Source organism: Anomalospiza imberbis, chromosome 5 (assembly GCF_031753505.1).
Source record: "Anomalospiza imberbis isolate Cuckoo-Finch-1a 21T00152 chromosome 5, ASM3175350v1, whole genome shotgun sequence".
In the NCBI taxonomy this organism is placed as follows: domain Eukaryota; kingdom Metazoa; phylum Chordata; class Aves; order Passeriformes; family Viduidae; genus Anomalospiza; species Anomalospiza imberbis.
The window spans coordinates 30,085,703-30,112,453 of NC_089685.1; the positions used below are offsets into that span (position 1 = coordinate 30,085,703).

At 39.6% G+C, this 26,751-nt stretch overlaps 1 protein-coding gene across 2 annotated transcripts; it reads right to left on the minus strand.

Moving 5' to 3' along the window:
• Nucleotides 1-400: 400 nt before the first annotated feature.
• SLC38A4 (solute carrier family 38 member 4) lies at nucleotides 401-20,182 on the minus strand. Of its 2 annotated transcripts, none has more exons than XR_010999068.1 (16): nucleotides 20,026-20,182; nucleotides 15,971-16,201; nucleotides 15,029-15,119; nucleotides 14,566-14,681; nucleotides 11,072-11,145; nucleotides 10,850-10,942; nucleotides 9,198-9,279; nucleotides 9,024-9,106; nucleotides 8,856-8,914; nucleotides 8,204-8,482; nucleotides 8,006-8,085; nucleotides 6,855-6,955; nucleotides 5,756-5,880; nucleotides 3,043-3,187; nucleotides 1,978-2,134; nucleotides 401-548 (listed from the first exon to the last, which is right to left on the minus strand). XR_010999068.1 is itself a non-coding variant. In XM_068190067.1 (16 exons), exons 2-16 carry the CDS (start codon nucleotides 16,087-16,089, stop codon nucleotides 447-449), a joined length of 1,647 nt encoding a protein of 548 aa, XP_068046168.1. In that variant the 5' UTR covers nucleotides 16,090-16,201; nucleotides 20,026-20,181; the 3' UTR covers nucleotides 401-446. The 2 variants fall into 2 exon arrangements, 1 of the variants encoding a protein (XP_068046168.1); XM_068190067.1 differs by having other exon boundaries at nucleotides 1,978-2,075; nucleotides 20,026-20,181.
• Nucleotides 20,183-26,751: the final 6,569 nt, after the last annotated feature.

Consider the following 26,751-nt stretch of genomic DNA (forward strand, 5'->3'; position numbering starts at 1 on the left):
CTCCAGAAACCCTTTCTCTTGGACCTGGGCAGCCACTCCCATGACCTTCAGATCGAAAATGAGGCACTGGCTGGTTTTCTGGCCATTACCTTTCCAAGGCTCCAGGAACTGAGTTTACTATCATCATGGGAGATTTTGAAAGGGCTGACACCAAGCTATTTTTGAGGACTATGTACAAAGTTATTTTGGTTTTGAAAATAGAAAGCATTCACACCACACTTTTCATTTCACCTGGCCAGAAATGCTAAGCTCAGATTCCTAATGCATAAATAACAATCCTTTTTGACAAGGATGATGTAGACTCCGTTGGGTTCTTGTGACCTTACCAGAAACTGTCTTCAAAGTACTGCAGTTACTAGCTAGGAATAACAATCCCATTCAGATGTTCTTCAGAGCCCACAATACAAATATTTGTGTAATAAAAAGCACTTGGTTGTCTTCACAGGTTAATGATGTCTTGAACTTGGGGGATTGTAAATCCAGTCCATTACAATAAGAGTCATACTCACAAGCATGAAGATTATGCCAACTATGAGGAAAATTAGAGCCTGGAATTGGAAAATGAAATGAAATTTAATTCATAAAGCAAGTGACTTAGCAGGCAGTAGCTCATAGATTGCCCCACTGGATCTGCATTAGTGTAATACCCATGGCCTAAGTTTGGCTTATTCTATGTGACTAAAGCCCAAGTAATGTTGTGCAGGAATACATGAATCAAAGTTAGTCCTGTGTGAATTTCAGTCCAAGAGAGATGGACTTTACACAGCTAGATGTGAAATAACCCACTTTGGTACTGTGAACAATTAAAAAAATATAACAAAGAAATGACTTTGTTTTTTATAATTAAAAATGACAAATTTTCAGTCAATGGTCATAATCTCTGGCAATAAGATCAACTTCAGTGTTAATTTGCTTAATCCTTATTAGAGAAACAGGTAAGCCCATATGTCTTATCTGACAGTGTTTCTGTACATATTTCAAGTGATCCAGATGCTTGTAGTCACTCTTTGCTTTAGTGGACCTTTAGTTTACCATAATCTGTCCACACTTAACAATACTCTGTCTTTGTAAAACAAAGATGAATATTGTATGTGATCTCAGTGCAGGGTGTGAAATTCTAGATGTTCCTAAAACACAGCAACATGAAGAGTGAACAAAGACACATGCAAAAATATTCACAGTGTCTCTACAATAACAGCTGCAAAAAACATTGTAGAAATAATTTCATCATAATAAATTTCTTTTATCCTAGAAGTATGTATCAGTTACACTCACATGACTTTTGTGAACATATATATGTATATATATATATATGTATATATGCCCATCTGTTTACATTATATGCCCACATATATATTTCATCAATAACTTCTCTAATTATATTTTCAAAGAACACTTCCTCAGTGATAGTTAAATCTGCAGACAGTTATTGATGTTCAGGATGAAAGGTATTGCAGTGGCAGTCCAGCATGACTTATAGACACATACTGTGCATAAATGATAGACCTTCATATATCTATCCTATAGGTGTATGGATCTATCTCAGAGGAGACCTCACTATTACTTATTTATCTCTGTAGTACAACTTCCTTCTTAACCTTGACCTCAAATCTTCATGTTAATCCACAGCTGGTCTCCCAGCATTAACCAACAACTTCTTACAGACTGTCTTGGTGCTTTTTATGCAAATACAGGTGTTAACTGGAGTTTAGATTGGATTAATAAGTCCCTTTTTCTAGTGGTTTAAGACACACTTTATCCTAAATACTTAGGTGAGTATCAGAAGCAATAGGCCTCTAAAGACTCTGTCTTGAGAAGCCTCAGGTGAATCCCACTGCCCTACCTGTATTTTGAGTGAGACACTACCGTTCAGGAGCAAGTGCCAGATGTTGCAAGTCAATGATCTGAGTATTAATGAAGAGTGGAAATCACACACCCTCCCACCCTTCCTTTTGCAATTGCCCTTAGTTCTCTTACCCCAATCTTCTGGGGAGACCTCAGGGGCTCCTTCTTAACAATTCTCAGGTAGAAGGCACCAGGGAGGATAAAAATCAACATTGTAGCGGAAGAGGCTCCTGGAAGAGAGAGCAGAGTTGAGTACTGCACCATTTGACAGAAAAGCAGAGTGGTGCACCTGCAAAAGAGGGGAGGCAGCTGCCATTCTGAGCCAAACAGTACGGAGGGCTGTACAGTACAGGCTCACTGTAGACAACACTCATGGAGACCTGTAGATGTCCGAACACTTCTTTGGGTGCTTGGGGCCTGAAGAGACACTTGTTACTTGGGAGCATTTTTTCAAAGTGGTGTGGCTGCCTGTGCTGGTGATGTCTGTATGTCAGCTGGTGAAGCAAGGACAAATAGACCTTCCCAGGGAGGGATGACCCTGGAAAGCAGGTATTGAAAAGAGAATGGATGATCTGTACCTAAGAAGTGCCTACTCCCCTCTGCTCAGCAGAGTCCAGAGTGAAGACCTGGGTATAAAAGTCAGGGAGGAGAAAATCAACTGCAGAAACCCCATGGAGGTACTTTGCTCAAGGGCATCTGCATCCCTGAGTCCTCAAGCACTTCAGAGCATGGAGGGTCTTCCATGGACTTCTTTGGTCAGAGGCCAAAATTGACCAAAAACAAGTGGTAGGGAGAGAACTGTTAATGTCAAAAGAAATGTGTCACTTTTCTTCTTTTTCTAGCACAACAGTTTGGAAGTCAATACATTATTTCTATGCTATAGGTGCTTGAAAACAAAAGGTGATTTCCCTCTCCTCCACATATATTAAATTCCCTTTTGGTCAAAATGGGAATTCCTTACCAGATTTTATATGGAGATTATTGGATTCCTTGTGCCTCATGCAAAGTGACAACAAAGTTGGTTAGCTGGTAGTTTTGTCTGTCAGCTGTTTGGGAATTCTTACATCCCCTTTAACTTCAATTTGTGTTTATATTACTCTACTGTAAGACTCAAACAGAGATTGACCTTCAGTCGATGAATGTAAATATGTTGTAGAAAGGATAATAGAGTCAACAAAAAATATTTATGAAACTTACCGATAAATCCAAAAATGTCTTTAATAGTTGGGACAAAAATTACAAGCAGATTATTAAAAGCCAAAATTACTGCTGCAATCAGGAAATGTCTTATCCAGCTGAATGGCCTTTTGGGAAACAGCAATGCACTGATAGATGAACGGATCTGCAAAATGAAAGACAGCAGGAAAAGTAAAATAACAATTAATTTATCTTTGCTTCCAGTTTTAAAAAATGATCTATATTAGTTACATCTGCTGTGAGAAATTGTGACTGAAAAAATGTGTTTTCAGACTTTGATTCCCATAATGTAATCTCACTCTGATGTAGGTTTTTGAGAACTGGGTTCACAGTTTAATGCAGAAACACAAATATTTGCAGTGTAGGAGAAAGTCAAGTAAATAGGGTGTAAAATCAGGGACATGAAATCTGTTCAACTGAAAGATGCTAATATCAGCAAAAACAATCCTCAAAGAACCCCCCCCCCCCCATAAGTACTAATCAGCAGGCAAAAAAAGAGCATCTGTGAAATATGAATTGCTGTATTCCTGAACCTGATGAAAATCCCACGAGAATTCTGTCATTTACTTTTCTGAGAGATAGAGGAAGCTGTTGTACTTAATCATTAAATATATACATATCTCAAAAGAAAAACATATTTTTCAATGCCACTTAGAAATTATAATCCTGAAACCTACTGCAGAGGAACTTTTTTTGCTTCACTGACTTTCTCACACATCATAGATTTTTTTGCTTTTACAACATAAAAGATGGTAGGTAGTAAAAAGGTCAAAAGCAAATCCATTTGGTAGCTGGAGATAATGTTATTCTCAAGTAACAAAATTAACTTTAAAGTTTATATTTAGAAATTGAACAAAAATATTTTTACACTCAAAAAGCTCCAAACACAATTCTGTTTGGTTGTTTTAAAATAACATATAACTGCTTTTAGGTGAGTTTGGCAATTGAATAAATATATGGGGTTCTCAGTGTAGTACATCACTTGAAAACACACCATGAGTTTTGTATTTCATGTTTTTCAGGTTGATGTAAACCAATATTAGGAAGAGGGAGGCAAATTGAAAATATTTTGTCCAGCTTTTGAGTTGGTGTAAAATAGGTTTATTACAGAAAATACTTCTGCCTGCATTCCTGTGAGCTTACTGTCAGCATATTGTGCATTACTCCTTTTGTGACACAGGCCTTAAAAAGAAGCTATCAAACTGAAGTTTTACAGTGGCTAATGGTATATAGATCTATATTTAATTAATTTTTCTAGCAATGCAATAACTTTTTTTTTAATAAAAGACTCTAACTACTTTAAGAAAATACAAATGGGATGATTAATTTAAAAAAAAACCAGTTGATATATTTATACTGCTTATTTGAAGTAGTAAGATCTGCTGAGATGGCTGTCCTGATAGGATGTGCAAAGCTCTTTGATATTCTGGTTTACAAGCAAAAGATATTTTCTCAGGGGTTCTTTTAATGGAATAATCAGAGTTGTGTAACTGTTAACTATTCAAATATAAAAATGATTATACAGAAATATAAAAATACAAAATGCTACACCTGACAGACAGGCTTTTTAAATGCCTTAGCTTGTTTTCCCATGAAGACTGATCAATTTGTTAAGACTAATTTAAACATTTAGCCACTGGTTTGAACATGATGTTTAAGGCAGGGCACTGGAACTCTCCAAGCTAGAAGGATTGACCGCTCTGGGTGCTTTATACCTGATTTTTTTTTTTTTTTAATTTAGTGGACAACATTGAACAGTGATCACTGCTCTTAGGCATTTGCCAGCAAGCCTGGAAACAGTACCTACTCAGAGTGTGTATTGCATCCAGGACAACAGAGCAACAGGAGCCCCGAGTTACTCAGATGGGAACACTGTGGTGTGATGCAGCTTGCTGGGAGCACTCCCGCAGCATGATGCTGGGCTTGTACATGCTGTACTAATGACGCACCAGCCTCCCAAAACCAAATGATGAGGATCAGCTATTTTCTCCTCTGCTGCATGGAAGCTCAGGGAAGACATGAAGCACAATCTTATAAATTCAGGAGCCTGGAGTTCTGCCCACTGGGGAAGATTGATCCCTGAGGAGGGTTGGTCCCTCTGCAGAGCAATTTGTTTAGCTGTGTCTTTCTGTCCCTGCTACTGTAGTTATTGTGTTTTTCCCAGTGCAGAGCACACAGAAGTTCCAAACTTTGCTCAGACAACTGACTATGCAGCTCTTCTACACCTCTTTTTTTCTGGCATTTAGTTTCCTCACCTGTCCATAGACTCAAGCCTGTAAGGTGAGCACAGGGCCCTCCGTCCCTGTACTTTAGCAGCCCAGTGTGGGAGTCCTGCACAGTGCATGACCTGAGCTTCATGTGTCTGTCCTAAGTTTGGATGCTATACTAGGTGCCTGTGTCTGTATTAGGAAATCTCATAAGTGGTTTCAGTATATCTCCAAGACTTTAGTACTTAGCACTGCTCTGACAAATATAGTACAGAAAGAGCCAGGGAGACAGAGAAGTAATTCCTGATATATTTATAAAGACTGATTTATTTCAGTCTTTCAAATTTTGCAACCCTAAATGCCTAAGGTCCATGCTCCGGTCAAATGAGAAAACAGACTTCTCTAAATAATAAGCTCAGGCTTAATTTTCTTCAGGGTTAAAATCTGTGCTGATCACATTCAGTCACTGTTTATGGCTTAGCCTTGATTTCAGCTCTGTTACTTACAGGGAAAAGGACTAGGGGCACAGTCAGGGTTACAGCCACCAGAACTGCCAGGCGAACTGACAGCAAAAGGGTGTCAAAGGTGTACACTTTAGTGTATGTATGAAGAAGCTCATCTTCAACTTCTCCTACGAAAAGGAAACAGAAAGGAGTTAAATCACTTAAGCAGTACCTTGTATATTTAAAAGGATCTTTATACTGCAGCCAGATAAGAGATATGATTAACTTTAGCCCAGCTCTGTCATTAGATACAAGTTATGGGCTAGACATGAAAAAGGAATTTTCCCACTGTGACTGATACTAGTCCTTCATTCAGAGATGATGAGGGTAATACAGCTCTGAGGTGATGCTTTGTACTCTAGTATCTTTGAGATGACTTTGAGAAAGTCATAAAATAGAGGTAGAACCTCAAGTAAAAATAATTTTTGTGATATGAAACAACTCACTGAACTGGTAACAGCTCCTTTTGACCTCCACCCAGATGTCTCAGCTCTCAAGCAGAGTCCTCTTGCCTAGTGATAGGGAGCAGAGTGTGCTGTATCATTCACTTCTCTGCTGTATGGAGGGAGTAACAAGGTAAAAAGAGGTGGCGTTTGCACAAAATGGTGTGCTAATACAGGGACTACTCTGTTTGCATATCGGTTAGTTTAGCTCATCCAGATTTTTTTTACACTAGAATGATTTGCACCTGTTTTTCAGCATAGATGAAACTGAACTAGTGGCGTCAGAGGCAGATTGGATAGCACTTAATAGTGTCATGTAAAACTGTTGAACACTAGAGTATTTTTAGTACTCTTGGCCTTTGCCAAGAGACAAGTTTACAGCAGCTTCTTGTCTAAATTCACAAAGTCAAGGGAAACAAAACTGGTCCTCCTAGTAGGTGCCTTGGAATCTCTCACAGGTGAAGAACTTGTGTCTGACAGTTGGATAAGTCCCACAGTTCACTCAGAAGGTTACACACTGTGTATTATAAGTGAATGTTGCTTAAACTTGGATTCAGGCCTCCAGAAGATGCATTAATACTTGAGTCTTTGTGATAGAACCAGCTCGCCTGCATGAAAAAGTGAGGGAAAATTCTGCAGAGAACAGGGTTTTGACCTACCATAGAAAGTAAGATATCCAAAGAGGGCAGCCAGAAGATACATGATAAGCATGCCAGTGATGGATATATTTGAAACATTCTGCATCCGCTTTCGGGAGCGACTGAAGTAGAAAAGAAAGAGAATAACAGTCCTATAAAGCCTCTATTTGCACAAGAAGTGCCCTGAAGAGTCTTAACTCTCTGATATACTCTCACCAGATAGAAAGTTATATTGGTTACATAGAGCTCTTGATGCTTTACAACTCCATGCAGAGCAACACAGATTTATAAAATGTGTTGAAACTGCATTTCTAGTGCTTTTTCTGTGGCAACATAAAAATGTGCCACATTATTTTGTATATCATTATTTATTAAACGTCAGTCTCCAATGGTATATTTTAGATTAAAAAATGGAAGGACTAGACTTACAGGTCTGTTAACAATAATAGACAAGAGCTTTCAGCCATCTTTATGTGAACATACCCTTATATATACATAGGGCTGTTCTGCAGGGGCAAGAACCCCTTGCAGATCACATCCTTCCTTCATAAATCCTTTGGTTAAAGAAAATCTTCATCTTATAGGACCTGCAAGCATTTTCCCAAGTCATATGAGAATTTTTATTGCTTCTGAGGTTAAACCTACTGAAATAGGAGGTAACAGTTCTTATCCTCCTTGAGTTTTGCAACACACCCTCCTATTATGCATTTTTTGCTTCAACAAATGCCTTTTATTAGCCCTTCCCAACGATCAACTCTGTGCTCTTTTAAGCAAGTGTATTTGATATTTGATTTTTGATTTTTGTTAAGCAAAATAGGCTGAGTGAAGAGCCTAAGACTCCCAAACCAATGGCATCCCAAGAAACTTTAAGAGTAAGCAGCAACTGACACAGACATAGAACACATTTAGGTATTATTAGAAATCAGAATTATCTGTTTTAGTGCAACCAAGTTCCCCAGTTTATTTCAGACCATTTGAGGATTGTCCAGATTCCTCCTTTACTAAGGTAATATTGATCAATGCAGTGGTTCTCTGTCACCAATATCTGACTATAAGACCAAAGAAAGCCAAAATCTGCTTACTATGGAAAACAATAATTCACTATCATGTGGGTGTTTACACACCAGCAATATGGTTAACTGGAAGTATCAGACAAAATTTAAGAACCTTACTCTTTGAGTTCACTGTATATTGGTAGCACCTCAGGGTGGCATACGAATGCAAATGCCAGGATGGGTATTGCATAGGCAGTCTGTAAAATAAAGCTCCCATTAGTAAGAATGGTCACGGCTGTACCTCTGACTTTTGGCAGGCAGCAGTTTAGCTGTGGTACAAGTGGTGGAAGACAAGTTCTACAGAATCTCCCTTACCCGTGAGTTGAACACAAAGTATTTTGGCTGGCACTTGTCACTATTGTCGCTGTGTGCTTCGTATTCTACACCGCTTTTCGGGGAGATATCTTTTGGCTCCTCAAGGCTTGGGAAGTGCCCAGCTGTGTTGTCCATCATGAAATTCACACCAGAACCGAGTGACTCATTTGATAACATAACCAGGTGCATTGGCACTGTGCTATTGGTGGCGGTCCAGTTTTCAACTCCGTGGTCCATGATGGGAAGAGGACAGGGTATTTGGGATTTTTTGAAGATCACCTACAAAAAAGTAGACAATGTTATCAGAAGAGTGCCACTATAGGAGATTATGCAACTCTGGCATTCCAACAGAAGTATAAACAGACACTGAGAAAGAGAGGAAGCAAGAAACCAAGTGCTACCAATTCTGCTTTTTCTGCAAATATTTGTTGTTACTCTGCCTCTGCTCTTTTCCTGCTCTATTTTTTATTCTCAAGTGTTTTTTAAACCGATTTTTTTACTCTGACTTCATTCAGCAATAGGTTGTTGATTTGATTCACTTGCAGGGGCTATTCTAACATTCACATTAAATTGCCATGGTATGAAGTATAAAAGTTTTTAAGGTTTACAGAGTCTGTTTTTGTCTGGAGACAATACCCAAACAGTCACCTACCACACTGACAAAGAAAACCATACAGGTCAGCGAAAACCCACTCGTATAACCAAGATAACCTGTGCAACAAGAAAAACAAAACAAAACAGAACAAAATAGTTCAGTTACATATAAATTCACAATCCTAAAAGGATGAAGAAATTATCTTAAGCAGGGCATTAAGCTTACCTAAGCTTTTTAGAAGGGAGAGAGGAAGAATAATCACAACTGTTACAAGTATGACGAGGTAGTTCCCATTAAGGTACCATTCTCTAAAGAGGAAGAATAAAAGTAAAAACAATCATCACTGATATCAAAGTGAAAATTTTTCATCTCAGGTTCAGGCTGGGAAAAGGCACCTACCCAGAATTCTCCTCAAGTTTCATAAATGCTCTGATGACTTCAGGAAGTTCATATTTAATAATAAAGAGGTAGCTTGACATTGCTGGAAAAAACCCAAAAAAACACCTTCAGTGAGCTGAGTTCCAAAAAAAAGACAAAAGTTTTTGCTAAAGTAGAGAAATGAATTTTGTTTAAATAACAGTGTGACTAAATAAATAAATAAAACCTTTATATTGTTATGAACAGGTTCTAAATGACATCTAGCATTGTGTATTAGAATACAATACAGTTACTACTGAATTTATAGCATACTTAAATCACTATTAATTTTTCCTTTTACTTTTTTGTTATATATGTTTTTTCCCAGTGGATGCTGTCCATCCCTGTTCTGTAGTAACTTTAGATTTATTTCCTCTAGATCTCTTCAGCTGCCTTATCCTTCCTGCTTTCAAATTCTTTCTTCCAGTGTCTTCTCTATATATAAAGAAATCAACTAGTTGTCAAGATTCCTGATGTAAGAGTGGACTTCTATACATGTAATTTAAAATGTATTGCCAGAAGTAATGCTTTTTAAAATTTTTTTTCATTTGTTTTATGTTTGCCACAGAGAGGTCTCTAAAGACCTATGGATCAATATAGATAAGAACTAGAGGAACAGCTATTCCTCTTTATTAGGGAAATTATTACTTAATTTCTGAATTCAACCAATTTGGTATCCAGGCTTGAGGAAGGAAAGGCATACCATAGAATAACACCTTTTATGAATAAAATCAAGAAGTCTTTTGCAGTACAAAGATGTGAACTACCTCTGTTTGTGTAGCAAAGTTGCTATAATGGGACAGTATTGCTCTATTGATGGAGATTTGTAAATATAGCAAGTTCCAATAGACAAATCACCAAAAAAACTTCATAAATTTAATTGACTAATGGCACATTTAATTTAAGTTTCAATTACCTCTCCTTGAGGAATCTGTAAAAAATTATGAACTCCCTTTTGCTTTCAGACCAGGTGTTCTTCAGCCTCCTAAAAGGCTTCTTCCAGGATAGTAAAGAAAAAAACTTTGTTGAATGAATGTACACTCACTCTATCACTACTTATATTGGTAAGTCTCCTGTTTTGAGAGGATGGAGGTTATTTGATAGATATTTCACAGGAAGTATCTTTGTGGGTGAGTACATTCAAAAATTACTTTAAACACACATTTTAGGAATAACACAAACCAAATTGTATTTGAAGAAGAGAATTCAGCTGAAAAATGAAGTACTGAAGAGCCTTTTATGGACAAGTCAGAACCCTGTGCTGTTCCTTTTAGGTGAGACTAATCTTTTCTAAGTTGAAGTAGATACTTCAACTAGATGCTAAGAACAGACTGAGCCATACTCAATAAAGAGAATGGCCAGTTCCTTGAGGACAGTCAGTCAGGCCACTTTAGCCATCACTGAAGCCTCTTCACTGGCCATGGAGAGATCCCAGGCAACTGTCTTTCACCATACACTGAAGTGCCAGGTAGCTGAAAAAAGTGAGATTAATTCCTCATATCCTTCATTTTCACAATACAATGTGTGCTGTATCTGGCTCATCTCTGACCCCATTTAGCCAGACAGAGGAGAGAATGAAATCACTTGTGTTCTATAGGAAGAGCATTGGAAGCTAGAAAACCTTCATCTCTTACCTCCAATATTCTGCATTGTGACTGAAATGAAAACACCACACTTCCCAGGCCAGCCAAATGCCTTTGCTCCCAGTTTTTCATATATTAATGATCCTGTAAAAAAACCCCAAACAAAACCAAAACAGAAACGTGGGCCACTACACTGGACATACTTGATAAATTGCATTCCAAGGTAAAATACATGCATGCACTACAGACTTTCTGTCAATCAAAGCCTCCTACCTCCTTCTTTTGATATCTTCAGTAAAAGGTGGACCGAGTAGAGTGACAATATTGCTACGCTGAGCAGCAAAACTCTGTAAAGCAAAGCAGAAATCAGAATCCTAAGCAGGACATCAGAGACACTCAGTTGATTCGAACATACACTTGCTTGTTCTCGTGAAGTTCAATGTATAAATAGTTTTCAGCAAGTTTTGTTCTTTGGTCTCCCAGTGCTAAATGCAGAGCTAAGTGTCAGCTGTATATTACTTCCAGAGTACAGTTGCACCTTAAACACTCTAAGAGCCCCTGAAGGCTTGTTGAAGTCCAGTAAGTGCTAGTTCTGTGCTAATCCACAAGGACAGAACCTTATATCTTAACAAGATCCCATTAAAATAAGCAGATTTCTATGCAAGAATCTGGTCTTTGGACTCTCATATGCCCACTGGCCTCTAATTTTCAAATATCTCCTTAATCAGAGCTGCCAAAAAACCCCACAAAAATAAAACCCAAAACCAAATTGTGACTAGGAACACTTCAATGCTACTTCTTAGCTGGTCACTGCTTTTTACTTCTGCCATATCTCTGCAGTGGAGGTTAGTTGTCTGCTGTGTAAGTGCATTAGAAATCTTGCATCATGTTAAAGTAAGATGCAAGATGTTTCCAAAACATTAGACAACCTGGTCTTGGAGCACTGGTTAAATCAGGGACTAATAAAAAAAAAGGTGATCTGGACAGGAACAAACGCAGATCCGAACCAATGTGGCTAATCATACGTTCTCCGTTTATTTTTTACAGACAGTAGTTTTTATACACTTCCAGATAGTTTACAATCGTGAGCACACTCTCACTGGCAAGCAAACATTGTTTGTTCCTGTCTTAAGGTGGCTAAAGTTTCACACTGCAGACCTATACTAATTCACACCTAGATAGCTCAGTACACCGTGTTATACCTTAACATAATTTCTGACTGCGCCACAAACTTATTCTTAACTGCGCCACAGGCTTCAAGGCCTCACCGAGGCCCACATCTGAGGTTTAGGCTGGGGTAGCTCAACCTTCACTCTAAACATATAAAACATGAACATACAGATCGTGACCTCTTTCTCTCAGAAATTCTTCTACAACCGGTAGCTTAGCTTGTAGTCTCAGTCTGCTTGGATGTACCGGTACCTGACTTCAATAATTCTGATTACTGCCATGTTCCTTCCACACAACAGGTGCATCCGATGTGATTTTGGCTATCTGCCTCTTGTAAACTGCTTGTGAAAAATGTAGCTTTGTACGACATTTTCAGGGCACAGCACTGTGCACAGCATATCTTATAATCTTAACCATCTTGTCATCAGCCTGCCCAAGTGCTGGTGAGGAAGAGAATGTGATGATAACATGACAGATAGAAAATATGGATGCACTTTATCCCATGGCTGAACAGGAGGTCGTGACCACACCTTCCACTCCACTGAGCACGTGGTTTGGTATAGATATAGGAGACATTGACAGCCAGGTTCATAAATGAGGTTCATTCATAAATGCTCCTAGCTCCTACAGGCTAGGAGCAGGCTCAGGCCCTGGGGCCAGGTGATGACCACCAGATCATCACAATTTCCTCTGAAGTTTCCCTCTTCAAGAGAGACAGACAGTGCTACCACCTTGATGTGGGCAGGGTTGTCTCCTGCTGTGGGCTCATGCGATACGGTAAGGGGGGATCATGTCGGAGGTGACAGTGCATCCTGCTGACGTGGCATCCTCCTTGATCAGGGGTGCCCATACAGCTGCTGTTCAGAGATATGATCTCCATGTCCAGACACACGAGGTGGGGTAAACCAAAGTCCTCCTGGTTGCACTTGCTAAATCATACTGGGCAGCAGAAGTGTTGCTTTTGGAGTTCTGTGAGCCTTCTATTTTCCTTCACCCTGTAGAACACCTTCCAGCATGAAAGCACTTGGGCAACATGACAACAGTAAATTAAAAAAGTTTAGACCATGCTGCCAGCATCATCGAAATTAGAATTTGTGTCCAGTAGTTTCCATTTAGTAGATTTTTCTGTCCCACTAACACTAACATCGTGTGCTGTAAAAACAGGAACTTCAAGCAAGTGGATAACTGCTGTGGGGGTAACAGTATCTACACACAAGTTCATAATTTTAAATAAAATTCCTTCCTTTACCAAAAGGGAGAATGTCCTCATGTAGGAAATATGGAAATAGCGAAGTAAAAAAAAGTGAGCTGTGGGGGGAGATGCCTTTGTTTTTTACTTTAGCATTACTCTCTACTTTAGCACTGCCAACAGAGCTAACATCATTAGGCTTGTATCAGAATTTTTAGCCACCAGTCAGTATGAAGAGAGTTTCAAAATAAAGATATTATAAAGGTAATATTTTTTCTCCGATAGTGAGGCTTAACATATCACAGTTTTCTTTCCAGTGATCATTTATGTACATACCAGTAAATACAAATGCTCAGAGAAATTTGGAGGAGAAAAAAAATCCTACATTTTTCTTAGCCTGACAAAATGTCAGTTTTAGAACTGGCTTTCAATTTTTGCTCTGCAAATACTATATCTAAACCAGTTGGGTGCAGGTGTTATGAAGTGCTTATACAGAACAGCATTTGAATCTACAATTAATTTTCAGTTAAAAATTATATTGGCAAAATAGGACATGTTTCTTAGCAACTGTAAGCTCCATGTAACATTTTAAATGCTGTTGCTGTCATAGTTACACAGTCCCCACAAGCAAGAAGCTCTATAAAAAGATGCTAGATTTCAGTAAGGTCAAAGAATGGCTTATTGTCACACAGTAATATCATGGTTTATTCCATCTAATAGGAAGCTAAAATTAAGGCTTCAGGCTAAAATTAAAATCAGTTATTAAAAAAATCCCCCAAATTTATTTTTGATACAGTTTGTCACATTAAAAGGAGCCAGATGTCAGCTATTGATTAAAAAACTTCCCATGGCTATATGTTGCTGTCAATCAAAACTCATTCTGTGTAGATACTGTTTGTCAGTCACAGACCAATGCTGTCCTTTGTGCACATCGGGTACAGACAGACTTGAAGCAGCAACATTAGATCTGTGAATGCGTTTGCACTCAGAGCATGTTGCCAGTTCAGATAATATTGAATGCTCTTCTTCCATTTCTACATAGTGATTAGATAATTGGGGTGATGCAAACATATTTATAGATGATTTAATTTCCTTGTTGGATTCCCATACTGAACTGGCAAGATCAGTCTTGTTATTTTAGGACCAGTATGCTGTTCTTTCCTTCTGTTTTTTGACCACACAGTATCAATTCACAGTCATGTTTCTAACACAAAGGAGGTCTAAAATTTCAGCAGTGGATTTTCAGCAGTGGATGGTTCCTTGTGGTGAAGCTGAAATGCTTTCATTACAGAGGATCTTGCAAGAATCTTCAGCTAAAAAACCAAGCTTAACATACCTCACTCATCATAAAAACTTCAGTTCCAGTCCCCTGCTTATATTCTATTTGCTTCTTTTTCTATGTACTTACATGAAAAGGATAATTCCTGTGTTGGCCATGGCATAGGAGAGCCCTAAGATGCCACTGCCCATAATGGCATTGCTGAGGTTGAACGAGGACATTCCAAAGGAAGTTCTACCCCTGTGCTGTTGGGTGCAAGAACAGAAGATGGCAATTAATTCGCATTTACTGAGTATGACTGGCTAATTATCTTCATTGCTGGTGTTCCCTGTACTGCTCCCTTGATCCCTATGGGTGGAGCTTTTTCAAGGTTCCCAAGCCCTGAGGCACTTGCCACTATAAGGAGTCTACCCCAAAGACAACAGAAAAGGTTTGCTGCACTAACTGTGAGAAAATGTGTTTATTCTTTGAAAGCCAAGATTATGCTGGCCAGGCTCCATAGTTATTTTGCTTACTGACACTAAGAAAAAGCAGGTCAATAAGATCTACTCTGTAATCATTCATTCATTCATTAAAAAAGAATAAAACTTACACATTCTTCATTATAGTCTTCCAATTTCTTTTTATCCAGATATCCATTTGTAAGGAACTTCTGTCTTTCTGCATCATCACTAGCAAAGGGACTGAACACAAATAAAAATAAGAAAAAATTAGATAAAGCTTTTGACACACATTTTATTTGAGTAGTGCCTTTTGTCATCAGTGGAAAATTTCCTTTGACATTGCTATGAGTATGTAAAAATCCATCAAAAAAAGCTCTGTTCTCCTATGAAGTTCCCATGTCCAATGGCATGTTTAGTAGATCTTTGGTTTGATTTGGAATTTAGTTTTAGACCCAGTAATCTTCAAATTACACCTGATTGCAGATGTTGGAAAGCACATCTGTACTGCCAGTAACATGCTAAAGCTGAGCATGTGCTTCACATCTGGGGAACCAAGGGCCTTGCAACTGCCGTGTTGGAGATACGCGCTGGAGGGTGCAGCAAGCTGAGAGCAAGAGACTGATGGCTAGTTTTGAGATGCCTTTTTCCAGCCACACAGGTGCTAGTGCTATGGTGGGTTCTGCTGGAATGTCTGAGGGTGGGCTGTCCCTGCTGCCCTCCATACCTTGCCCTGGGGAACTTTCCCCCTCAGTGTGCTCAGGCTGAACTGCTCCGAGAGTATATTAATTTACACATGTACTATCTGACTTAGTAGTTGAAAGTACTTGACTAGTACTTGAGTACTCCAGTACTTGAGTACTGGAGTAGTTGAAAATTGCCAAGGGTTAGTCTGTGTTGGGAGCCTGAAGATATCAGTCCAGGTGGTGGCAGGCAATGGGGGGACCTGGGCTGCCTTGCTGTTCTGAGCCCACTGTCCTCCAGAGCACAGAGCAGGGAGGATCAGTGCTGTGGGGAAACTTCCCAGATGCCATTAGTGAAGATTATTTCTTGATTACTGCTTTTTAGCCTTAACAGAACAGATAAATGCTTACCTCCTAATTGCAGCCTTTTCCGAATCAGCCGGCTCTGGGTAGTTGTCTTCGAGGCTTTCCCCACTGTTGCTCTGATCATCAGGTTCGATGTTGACTTTTTGCAGTTCCATGCGATCCATTAGAACGGTCAGCGCTTTCCAGCACACACACTCGCTTCTTCAGGGTAAACAGCACTGTGCCGTCTGCTTGCAGGTCCTCTCTGTCATGCAGAGACTGCCAGAACACTCTGTTCTGCAAACAAAACACAACAGAACTCATTAGAGTTTTCTTCAAATTAGAGAAACCACTGTGAATTGTTTGGTTTGTGTTTGATCTTTGTAATAGCATTAAGAGGGGAAACTGTTGCAGACTGGGAAAATTCTGGGCAAGCATAAAAGTCTCTTTATATGCTAGCACTTGGTTCTCCTGTCTCCCTTCAAATGGTAAAGGGTGCAGAGGCCAACAGATGCACAGCAGATATCCAGTATATGGAAAAAAATACAAAGCCAGCAGAAAATAATTTCCTGAACTACTGCTTTGGAGTTTCTAGGGGAGGGTGATTCAGAAGTTCTTTCTGATAAAACAGAAGTATGGCTGGATTTCCCATATGTTGGAAGATTAATGTTGTCACAGGTTTAGATGTTTTATAGATTTCTCTGTTTCACTGGAATCTGACAGAGGTGAGCATCTTTGTATGATCATTTTTTGATAATTAGGAGGTGCAATTCTGATAGGCCAGTTTCTGTTTGTAAATGGACTGGTTAATTCTTACTTGACCCACCACTGGAATCTCTGTCTCACACAGGAATATTACATGGATATTAGATTGATTATCTTTACCACAAGAAAAATTCTTGCCTTAAAAAAAAATATATGGATAAATGCTCAACTCTTTATTTCTTGTATGGGCCAAATGAAACTGTATAACGCAAATTTACAAAGAGAACTTCACCCCTGAGATTTCAGCAGCTGTGTGCTACAGACTCATTTGTAGATACACATGTGAATTAATTTGTTTATTATCAGATTCAAGAGGAAAACACTGTGCAAGAAATGCTGCATTTCTGCAGTCCTTCTCCCTTCCCAAAGATATTCCTTGGTGCATGCTATATTTCCATTCCACAGCTGAGGGGACACCAGTAAAGGGAGTGAGCAGAGATCAGAGAGCATACTCTTGGGGCCACAGTTACAGTTTCATGGACATTTACCTGCTGCCTTGCAGTCAGGCACACTGGTCAGATTCGTGACAATTTTCATAAATATGACATGTCAAATGCAGCTCAGCATTCCATAATAACAATATCAGAAAACACTGCAACACATAATTTCTAAGTCTGGCTCTTTGCAACATTAAATCTGCAATTATTCAATAGCCTTTCTCTTGGATCTGCATTTATCGGTGTATAGGTCCAGCTCAATGACCAGACCTTTGCTATCCTCTGATACTGATGATATGCTGTTCTTAAGAACATCTACAAGCGTATCTGTAGTGGCAAGATGTTGGAGTGCATGTGTTTAAAATGCAAATATAAAGTTTAAATTCCAGTCCTGGAGATTAAAACTGACTCCAGGCCAGAAATTAATGTCAAATTCCTTGCTTCTTACTAAAAGCATTCACCCAGACCAGACAACTGAAAAGGAGAAGCAGTATCACAGTGCATTAGGAAATGTCCTACTAGAGAGAGTGGCTGGCTTTAATTCTTTCTGGTGCCTCACAGAGTGTTTGTATGTGTGAGGGGATGAGTGACTCAGGCATCAGGGCAGAGCTGCTGGCACTCACATTCCAGTGCCTGGGGGATTCTGCTCGCTTAGGATATGAATAACTTCATGAGATAAAAAACCAGTAACACCCTCCTCACCCCTCCACCCCCAACAGAGCCCTAACAACTGTGGTTTCATTCACAGAACTGTCTTCAAACGCAGACACTGCCCTGTCTGAGAAAGAGAGTTTTTCCAATTCTTCACACTTATTTTTAATCTGTGGTGTAGAAGTCAGGCAAACAAATCTAACCATGCTTATCCCTGTTCTGGTAAAGGGTAAAACCTCCTCTGTGTGTACTGCCTAACAGTTGTTGGAAAAATGTCCTTTCCAGAAGTGGCAGTCCAAAAAATACAGATCTTCAAAGAGATGGGAAATGGAGGAAAAGTAAGCAAAAATTTGCCAGGAGTTAAACTGCACAAAGATTAAGCTGAGGATGAAAGCTTATGCAGCACAGCAAACAATATGGAAAAACTGACTGAAAATATGTGTTACAGCATAAGAATCATCTGGACATTGCCCTGTCAAACATTTACACAAGTCGTCTGATTTATGGGTGTCATCTCAAACGGCTGTGTAATCACTGTATAAAGCAATGATTTTCTATTTTATTTTATTGTGTTTAATCTTTGAATTCCTAAAAGTCTTCTGGTGAAAGTACAAAGATTCAGGTGGCAAAATTAAGTCTAATGAGAACCTGCTTTCTTGCAGTCGTAATTTTTTAGGGAGAGGTTGGTAGAACACCAGAGCTTTGCAAACCATGAGCATAAAGCCATTGGCATGAATGTGGGGAGAATGAGACCCATAAAACAGGCCTGCTATTGGATTTGAATCCTGCAAACACTAATAACTGTGATTATGACCAATGGTGCCTTTGAACTTTAGTAGAACTTGGCAGGGCTGGTCCTTAGTTGGTGGCAATCCACATCTTCAGGTTCCTACACTGCAGATACTGAGGGGTTTGGGAGATGTACAGGCACAGGTAGCATGTTCTCCCCACAAGTAACATAGAAGAGGCAGAGCTGTCACTTCTTCACCTAAGGGGGACATGGTTTGACCCTGTACCTCTGGAGTTGTTACTCAGCCTGCAAGATATTTAGATGAAGGGGAATGCACTGACATTGAGTGCTCAGTTGCCCCCCTTCAGGGGTTTGTGCTGGCTGGATTGCTGCTCCTGGAGGGATGGCCGGGAACCAGGGCAGGGATGGCGTGAAAGCACAGCCACCAAGGCTGGGCATGCCTGGGCCCTGCCAGAAGCCTAGCCTGTAATATTGAAGGAGAAACACCAAAGTTCATCTGCTTTACCTTACCTGGGATTTAATGCTTTCTGCTTCAGAACTGTGATTTTGGTGCCTAAACATACAAGAGAAATCTCTTAGATTTCCAGATGTAATTTTCGAGTTCATCAAACTTGCCTTCAATACAATCCTATTTTTGCTGCCTCTTGTAGCGTTTGGCTGAACAGAAAAGATTTTTCCTAAAGTATGGCATTAAAATGGAAATACTAATTGCAAAAGAAATTCACCTATTATTAGAGGGCAGTTATTTATCTCTATAAAACTTATTTTCCTCTTCAAGTATAGGGTACTGTTCTGCATCATTTATTTAGTAATGGTTTTCAGCAATGATTTGGAAAATGATGAAATTTTTGACATCTGATTTCACAAGGTTATTGATTTCTGTCCAGTCTGCAGTTAGAACATTAGGCGAAGGGACAACCACTGGGCAAATAATGCCAGGTCATAGATATGACTAACACTTTCATGGGTTTTGCAATATCAATATTTGTAATCTCTGCCATGGTATCCAATTTAGCAGACTTTGCCAGGTTCTTCGTCTTCATGACAGTGACTTTATAAGGTTATTGTCTATGTGGCTATTTCAAAATGAAATAAGTGTTGCAGCTGTGAAATAAATAATTAAAAAGTGAAGCCCGCTTTCCCAAATTAATTTGTTTAAAGAAATATTAGCCAAGTAACTCAAGAGCCTAGAAAAAAATTTCTCAGAAGATAGCCAAGGGCTGCAAAGGAAAGCAATCATTCATTTCTTAATCGACTGGAAAATTTTGAATACTTCTGTTGTTCTATGGTTGCTTAGGTTTTGATTTTCTGTACAAAAGAGAAGACTAAATTTCATTCCTGAAGAAATACCAAAGATATTTGCCAGTGCAAATTACCATGTCAGTAAATCTTAAGGAGTCCATCCTTCATATTGCACTTATAGTTACAGATTAATTGAATTTATAATTCCCAATTTCTGAAGATATGGCCAGTGTCTAAAATACAGTGATAAAATTTTATAAAGAAAAGGAGTTTACCTCTGAGTTGAGCGGGTTCCTTTCCTCACTTGCTAGACAGGTTATATCATTTAGGAATTGGACCTGTAAGAAAAGTTTACTCATATGTAACCTAGAGCAGTTGAGCAGTGATTTAAAGACAAATGGGAGTGTATGGGATGAACCAATCCACAGCTGCCCAACAACTCCCTGTGACAAACTTGCGTCAGCTCTTTAAAAACAAGGGGAAAAAAAAGAAGAAAGGTAAATCAGTTTATTGGAGCACACTGAGGGCAAACATCTCAGTTACCGGAGCTATTTGCTCTCTGAGCTTAACCCTATTTCAAAATGCTTCTCCCCAGAACACGCCACCCAAGCTTGACCACACTTTCATTTGACAATCTGCATTTTTGAATAATGTGCATGCATTAATCTTGCAGTAGCACAATAATAAAGAACCTGGAAAGTAAGTTCTGGGAGAAATACCTATTTCCTCCCACACTGCCCTTATCTCTGTGACAACAGAGCTACATCTTGCACTGCCTGTCTGGACTTGTCTGAAATGTGTGCTTTCAAAGGGGTTGTTTGACCTGCGCCTTAGTTTTCCAGCTGAAATATTTAATGTAATTTCAACTGATGAGATGTATGTCCAGTGACAAATGTTATTCATTTAATGGCAATATAAGCCTGTGGAGAAGTATTTAATTATCTGTGATGTGCCTGTAATACTGCAGAATTTACTGTAGAGTTTTATCCAATTACATAATGACCATAATTCAAACTCACAACTAACCCTCCAGCCCTCCCACCCATGTAGGTTTGTGATTAAAGCCCTCAGAGTGGTCTGACTGTGAAGGCAGGAGGGCAAGTGAGGGGATGTAATTTTTAATTCTTAGAGTTTCCTGTGGAGCGCTAAGACTGCTTTAGCTCAGGCTGAGTGACAACCTGTGGGAACCCAACCCTCCTCCAGTGTGACCAGGCCTTCTGCTTGCTTGCTGCCAGCACTGGCTATGCTGTGCTGGTTTCAGAGTTCCCCCCCCAGAAAAGAAATCTGAGTTCCAATATAGACTCAGACAAATGGTTTAGCAAAAATAAGCTCTGTCTCCCTCAGTTCTGCATTCCCATGAAAAGACATCTATCTGATTGTAAGGCCAGTAACACCATACAATGCCAAAAGTAGTGCAATCCAAAGATTAAGAGGTGCAAGGTTTGGAGCCAGAGGTCCTCTCTTGATTTAAACATAGCTGGAAAAATGAACAAATTTTTGGGCCTAGATTGTTTGAATGGACTTTGAGTCTGAAAGGTCCCTGTGTTTTCAATTTCTTCAGTTGATCTAATGAGGGAAACAGGCTTTCCCTCTAAGGCATATGACCAAGAATAGGTGTCCTTAAAGTATTAAGACAGTTCTCAGCAGAAGTTTGGCACCAAGCTGTCCTATGCCATTGCTAGGGTAAGGGAGCAGGGCTGCCAGGGGAGCTGGGGCAGGCAGCTGTGCTCTGCTTGAGCCTGTTTACTTTGCACACTTGACAGGGCTGTGGGTATGGACAGCCTCCTTGTTGCTCTGTTGCTCATTTGGCTGTTTCATGTAACAATAGGGGAGAGAAAAACATTTCTTTAAACAAAGGAAAATAAGACTGCAAACCATAAAGAAAACAGCAGGGAGATTTGGGGATAGATGTACTAACAAATCAGCAACAGCTGTGAAAATTACTTTTGATGCATTTTTTTGAACCTGATTAAATAAATAAAAATCAAGATTAGAGGTAATTTCCTTTTCAAATACCACAAATATCCATGTCTATCTCTGATTCCCACTGAGTCTAAGCAGTGTGGCACAATTCTCTCTGTAGCCACATCATGGTATTTGGGTGGATCTTTCCTTAGTGTATGGGGGCATGGAGTCTTCAGGGTTGATGGTGCTCAGCAGTGCCCATGCCCCAGGACCCGATGCCTCAAAGATGCCAGGCAAGGTGTGCAGGCAGCTGGAGCTGGCAGAAACCATTTACATGCCTGTAGGCATTTTTTTTCTGCAGAGAAGAGCCAGCTAACGCAGTTTCTTAACACAGTTTTTTTTTTTGACTCTGCCATTTCTTTCTGCCTATCCCTAACTAGAAAAGCACTGTTTAATTTTCATCAGAAAAGTCTTCTTTCATCAGAGCACAAATGTCAGTGTCCAATCTTCCCACTGAAGGGAAGCACATGCTAACTCAAGACCCTTTCTGTTTTGTCTTCAGCTTGGCTGGTTTCACTATTTGTAAAGAAAACTTTGTATTTGCTAGTATTGCTTGAGGTCATGCAAGAGTTCAAAGAAAAAAAACCAAAACATTTTCTTTTTGTTTTTTGACAAAGAACAGGATTAAATTCTTGATTAGAATGTTGGAAACAGTGAACAAAAGAAAGCACAACATTGCAATATCTGCCCTTGCCTCTTGTAGATGGCACTAGCTCTGCACACACTAACATGTGTGACATGTCTCTGCCACAGAGTCATGCAGTCAGAGTAGCTCCACTTACATTCAAAAAAACGGCCAATTGTACTCTTGGTTACTTTTCCACCAAAAGCTACTAAATGAAGCTCTTCTTTTTTAATTTGTGGGATCATACTACAAGCTCTGTTAGTCACCTCAGTGCCTATGGAGCACCCAGAAGCTCACCAGGGGGTGTTTGCCCATCTCAGACCCTGTTTACCCTTTCCCTGAGAAAGCCAGATTAACTGCAATTAAAATTATGATATTTGGTAGATGTTATATTTTTCTCTTCTGGTGCCTTTTGGCTACCTTAATGTTTTATAGAGAAAACTGCTGCAGTAATACCTGCCATTGCTGACAGGAGAAATGTCCAGGCACAGCAGATCTGAGGACTGAGGCCACATTTCTCGAACACAGGAAGCAGGAAGAATCTTCTGTAGCTATAAGTGTGTATTTCCAGAGTCTTCTAGAGTTAGAAGGGTGTTTCCAGAGCAGAGGTTTTTGGCAGAACCTAAATCTGGCAGTGGTGGCAGTGACATTAAAAAAGGCTCAGTGATCCTTTGTCCCCCAGGCACAGCCTCCTATATTTGCCACACAACAAGTTCTATTTTCTGAAGACTATAATGCTCTTTAGGGAACAAAACCTCTCAGCCCATTGCTTAGAGCCCTTGTTTGAGCCAAAGAGTAATCAGAGGTGGTCTGGTTGTGTGAATTGGAGGTGCTGGCCCAGAGCTTGGTACTTGGGATCCCACAAACATGGGGATCACTGCTGGGGGAAGTCCAGCATGTTCTCCTGCCTGCCTTTGCCCCAGCTTTTGCCCCCCATGCAGCTGGTGGTCAGCCTCCAGGATCTGAGCTTGGGCAACGCAGGTCAGGGCTGTGGTGCTGCCCCTGTGGTTGCTTACATTGCTGTGTCTGGAGCCTAGGTTGACAAAAAGGCTTTACAGCATGAAATAAAATTGTACTAAACATGCTGGCGATGTTTTTACCAAAATAATAAGCACTTTTCCCTCCCTTTGTTTTGGCCTTGTTTTTATGGAGCTTGAGGTTGTGTTAAATGTTTCATTAAGATTTTCCTGTTTTGTAGTAATTGCTGCTCGCTCTCTCACTCATGCTACTTTCCTCTTGACACAAGAGCCTTTATCTGTCTGTTTGCTTCTTGCTCAAATACTATCTTCTGAAGTTGAAGGAGATTTTGTTATAGCTCTGTGTTTTGTTTTCACTCTGTATTCATTGTCATTGGCAATGAGACGGTGTGCAGGGCAAACCAAAGTGTATTTTGCAATTTTGTTGTGGCTGTCTGCTCTATACTAATACACTACAACTAAAAGTAATCCTGGTAATGATAAACCAGCTACATTCAAAGCACCTGACCTTACATACCCATGTACAAAGAGGTCCAAACCCCACCTTAAAAGGGTTAAGAAGCTTTTTGCAGGGACCTTTTCAGTATTATTTGACTCTTGCTATATTTTATCCCTAGAAGTACACATTAAAGATTAGGGTTTTTTTCTCAGTTTTTTAAAGTGTAAGGCCAAGAAGGACAGTGATACCTTCTGCACCTCAAGTAACCTGAATGCTCACTCAGACCCTGTAAATTCAAGGTGCTGCATGATTTCAGCTGGACAGAAGCATTTGAATTTTTCAAAATAGGAAAGTTTGGGAAAGGGATGTTTGTTTAAGCTGGGGAAAGATAAAGGGAGGCATGAGAGCAAGCTACAGCTACTTGAAGGTAGTTACAAAGATTACAGAGGCAGACTCTTCTCAGTTGGGGCAGGAAGCCCAGACATGGGGCAGAAGCTACCAGAGTGTGGGAGGTTCAGATTGGACATAAGGACAATGGTAGTGCAAATTGAGGACAGGTTGGTGAGGGAGCAGAGGTGCAGAGCCACCATCCTTGAAGGTTTTGAGGCTTTACAAGGCAAAGCTGTGTTTGAGATGACCTGGTGTTCATGTCAGCTTCTCCTTGTGGAGGAGGCTGGAGCAGCTGCTCTCCACAAGTCTCTTACAATCAGTGTTTTGATGAGTCTGTGAAACTGCTTAGTGCCACAGACATGGACACAAAGATATTAAAGATGATCTCAAAAATACTGATGGCAGGAATGCAATTAGGTGAGACATGGCCAGACATTAGGCAAACAACACTCCATGTGCCAGAAACAAGTTATAAAAATGACTTACTGAGGAATTCAATAGTCCACTGACTTCTTGAAGAGATTTGCTGAAGTAGGCAGGTTTTGGCTTAAGGGTCTTTTTGTCTTCCCACATACATATGTAAATACATAACTACCCACAAAAGAACTCAAAGTGCTCTTCTAAAATATTGATATTCACAACTTTTGCAAAACAAAACTGAGGATACTTGCTAAATGTATTAAGTTATGTGTAGCAGAACAACTGGCATGTTCTGAAAAAGGTTGCAACATCCTGAGTTTCCTTTCCAAAAACAGAATTTCTTCTTATCCCTAAGTTTATTTCAGTCTCTCTGGCAATAATGATCTTCACAGGGCAAGTATGAAAAGCTGCATTTGCTACAGTGCTATAAAGAGGAAGAGCTAAAGAATACTATTAAATAAAGCTCACATGATTAATTTTATGAAATAGGATTCCTTATAACAAACACAAGTTTCAGTGTCATGACTATAGTTTACTATATATTAACTGCTTTTCTACTGTACTTTTTGACTTAGTGTGTTTATAATATTAAGTATGACTACAGACAGCACAGGATTTTTCCTTTGTGACATTATTACATCTCCCTGTTGAAATGATTCCTGCCACTGCAGAGTTTATTTATTGTTGCCCAATAATTTTAAGTAAAAAGGAAAACTGAATGTTCATAACACCTAACAAAAGGCAATTCACTGCAATGACTAAGAATGGAATCAATTTACCTCAGTGTCTGTATAATCTCAATAGAGGGAGAGAGGAATGTCTCTGAAAATGATTCAAACCCCCTAGAAGGGGCTTATGGTCATAACTAGCTTCTTTAATCCACTTCAGACTGCTGCTTAAAGGCTTGCAGTGTGAGTCTAGGCTTTGGGAAAGGTATAAGGTATTACTCATACTATTTTGAAGAAGAATTTGCCACACAATTTTTTTGTCTTCTTTCTATTTTAATGATGTCAGGAACAGAGGAAAAAGGTCCTCTAGATTTTTACCCCATTCCTGCTGTTGTTCTACATCTTCACCTAAAAATATTACTTCAGTGGTTTCCCCCCTCCATTACTTTCAGAATACATCTGGGAATATCTTGCAGTCGGGGCAAGATTATTCCTGGCCTCAAGCATTGCCTGAGCAAAGGCAGGGGCTACCTGAATATTTTCACCAAGAGCTTGTGTCTGTTGTTTGCTCCAAAAATGTCCATGTGTGCTAGAAAGAGCATATTGTCCATGCTCTACATGGAATGAAGCTGAGCAAACAAAGCTGCATGGCAAAAGAATGATGAATTCACTAAAGTAGTAAATTGGTGCTGCTGCATATTATGGAGTATAAAATTATGATTTTATGGTTTTTAAAATATAATAGCTGAGTAATACGGAGCTATTATATCCCTTTCTGTATATATGAGAAGTCTTATTGCAATTTATCCAGTCTCTTTTCACTCTGCCTTTTGCTAAGGGTAGAGGACTGCATTTTCAGCTGGCTACAGAGTGCCTGAGGTTTCTTACAGATGCTGCCATGTTCTGCCCAAACGTGAGCAAGTGATTCGGGCTCTCAAATGTACCACTGGTTTGACACCTATGATTTGGGCAGTGAGAGTTGCTGAGACTCAGGAGTTCTAGGAACATCATATTAGGCATGGCTTTGGAACCTCTGCTTATTTTAAGATCTGGAGAACATGCAAGTCAAGAAAGAAAAGGAGTTAAACTTAGTTTAATATTTTTATGTCCATCCTTATTTAGGAGACTAATTTTTGCAGCAGCTGCAATGACTTGCTAAATCCTGAACAATTCATCAGAAATGGCCCAGCTCAGATTCATCCTGCCAGAACATTTCATCTGGGTGGTTTCTGCCTCTGCTGCCTCCTCTCACTGAGGCCCTTCAGCTGTAAGGAAAGGTTTCTAGCAGGATTACATGCTAGGCTAGCCTGCTTATAGATCCTTCTTCACCTGTCCCATTGCATGACCACACATGTCCACTATAGCTTGTATCTGCAGTTATCTACTGTGAGATAAGCACACTCCCAGTCACACAGGCTGGGAAGAGCTCACTGTTCATTATTCAATAAGGAACACTTGGAACGTACACAATTATTTTTGTTCATGTTTAGTGAGCCAGAGGAGCTTATATTTGCTTA

Coding starts and splice junctions, on each gene's coding strand:
- SLC38A4 (XM_068190067.1), bottom strand. CDS start 16,089: ATGGATCGCATGGAACTGCAAAAAGTCAACATCGAACCTGATGATCAG. Junction 11,146..14,565: donor ACAGGAATTATCCTTTTCAT/GTAAGTACATAG, acceptor TTTGCTTTACAG/AGTTTTGCTGCTCAGCGTAG. Junction 5,881..6,854: donor TGGATATCTTACTTTCTATG/GTAGGTCAAAAC, acceptor TCCTTTTCGTAG/GAGAAGTTGAAGATGAGCTT.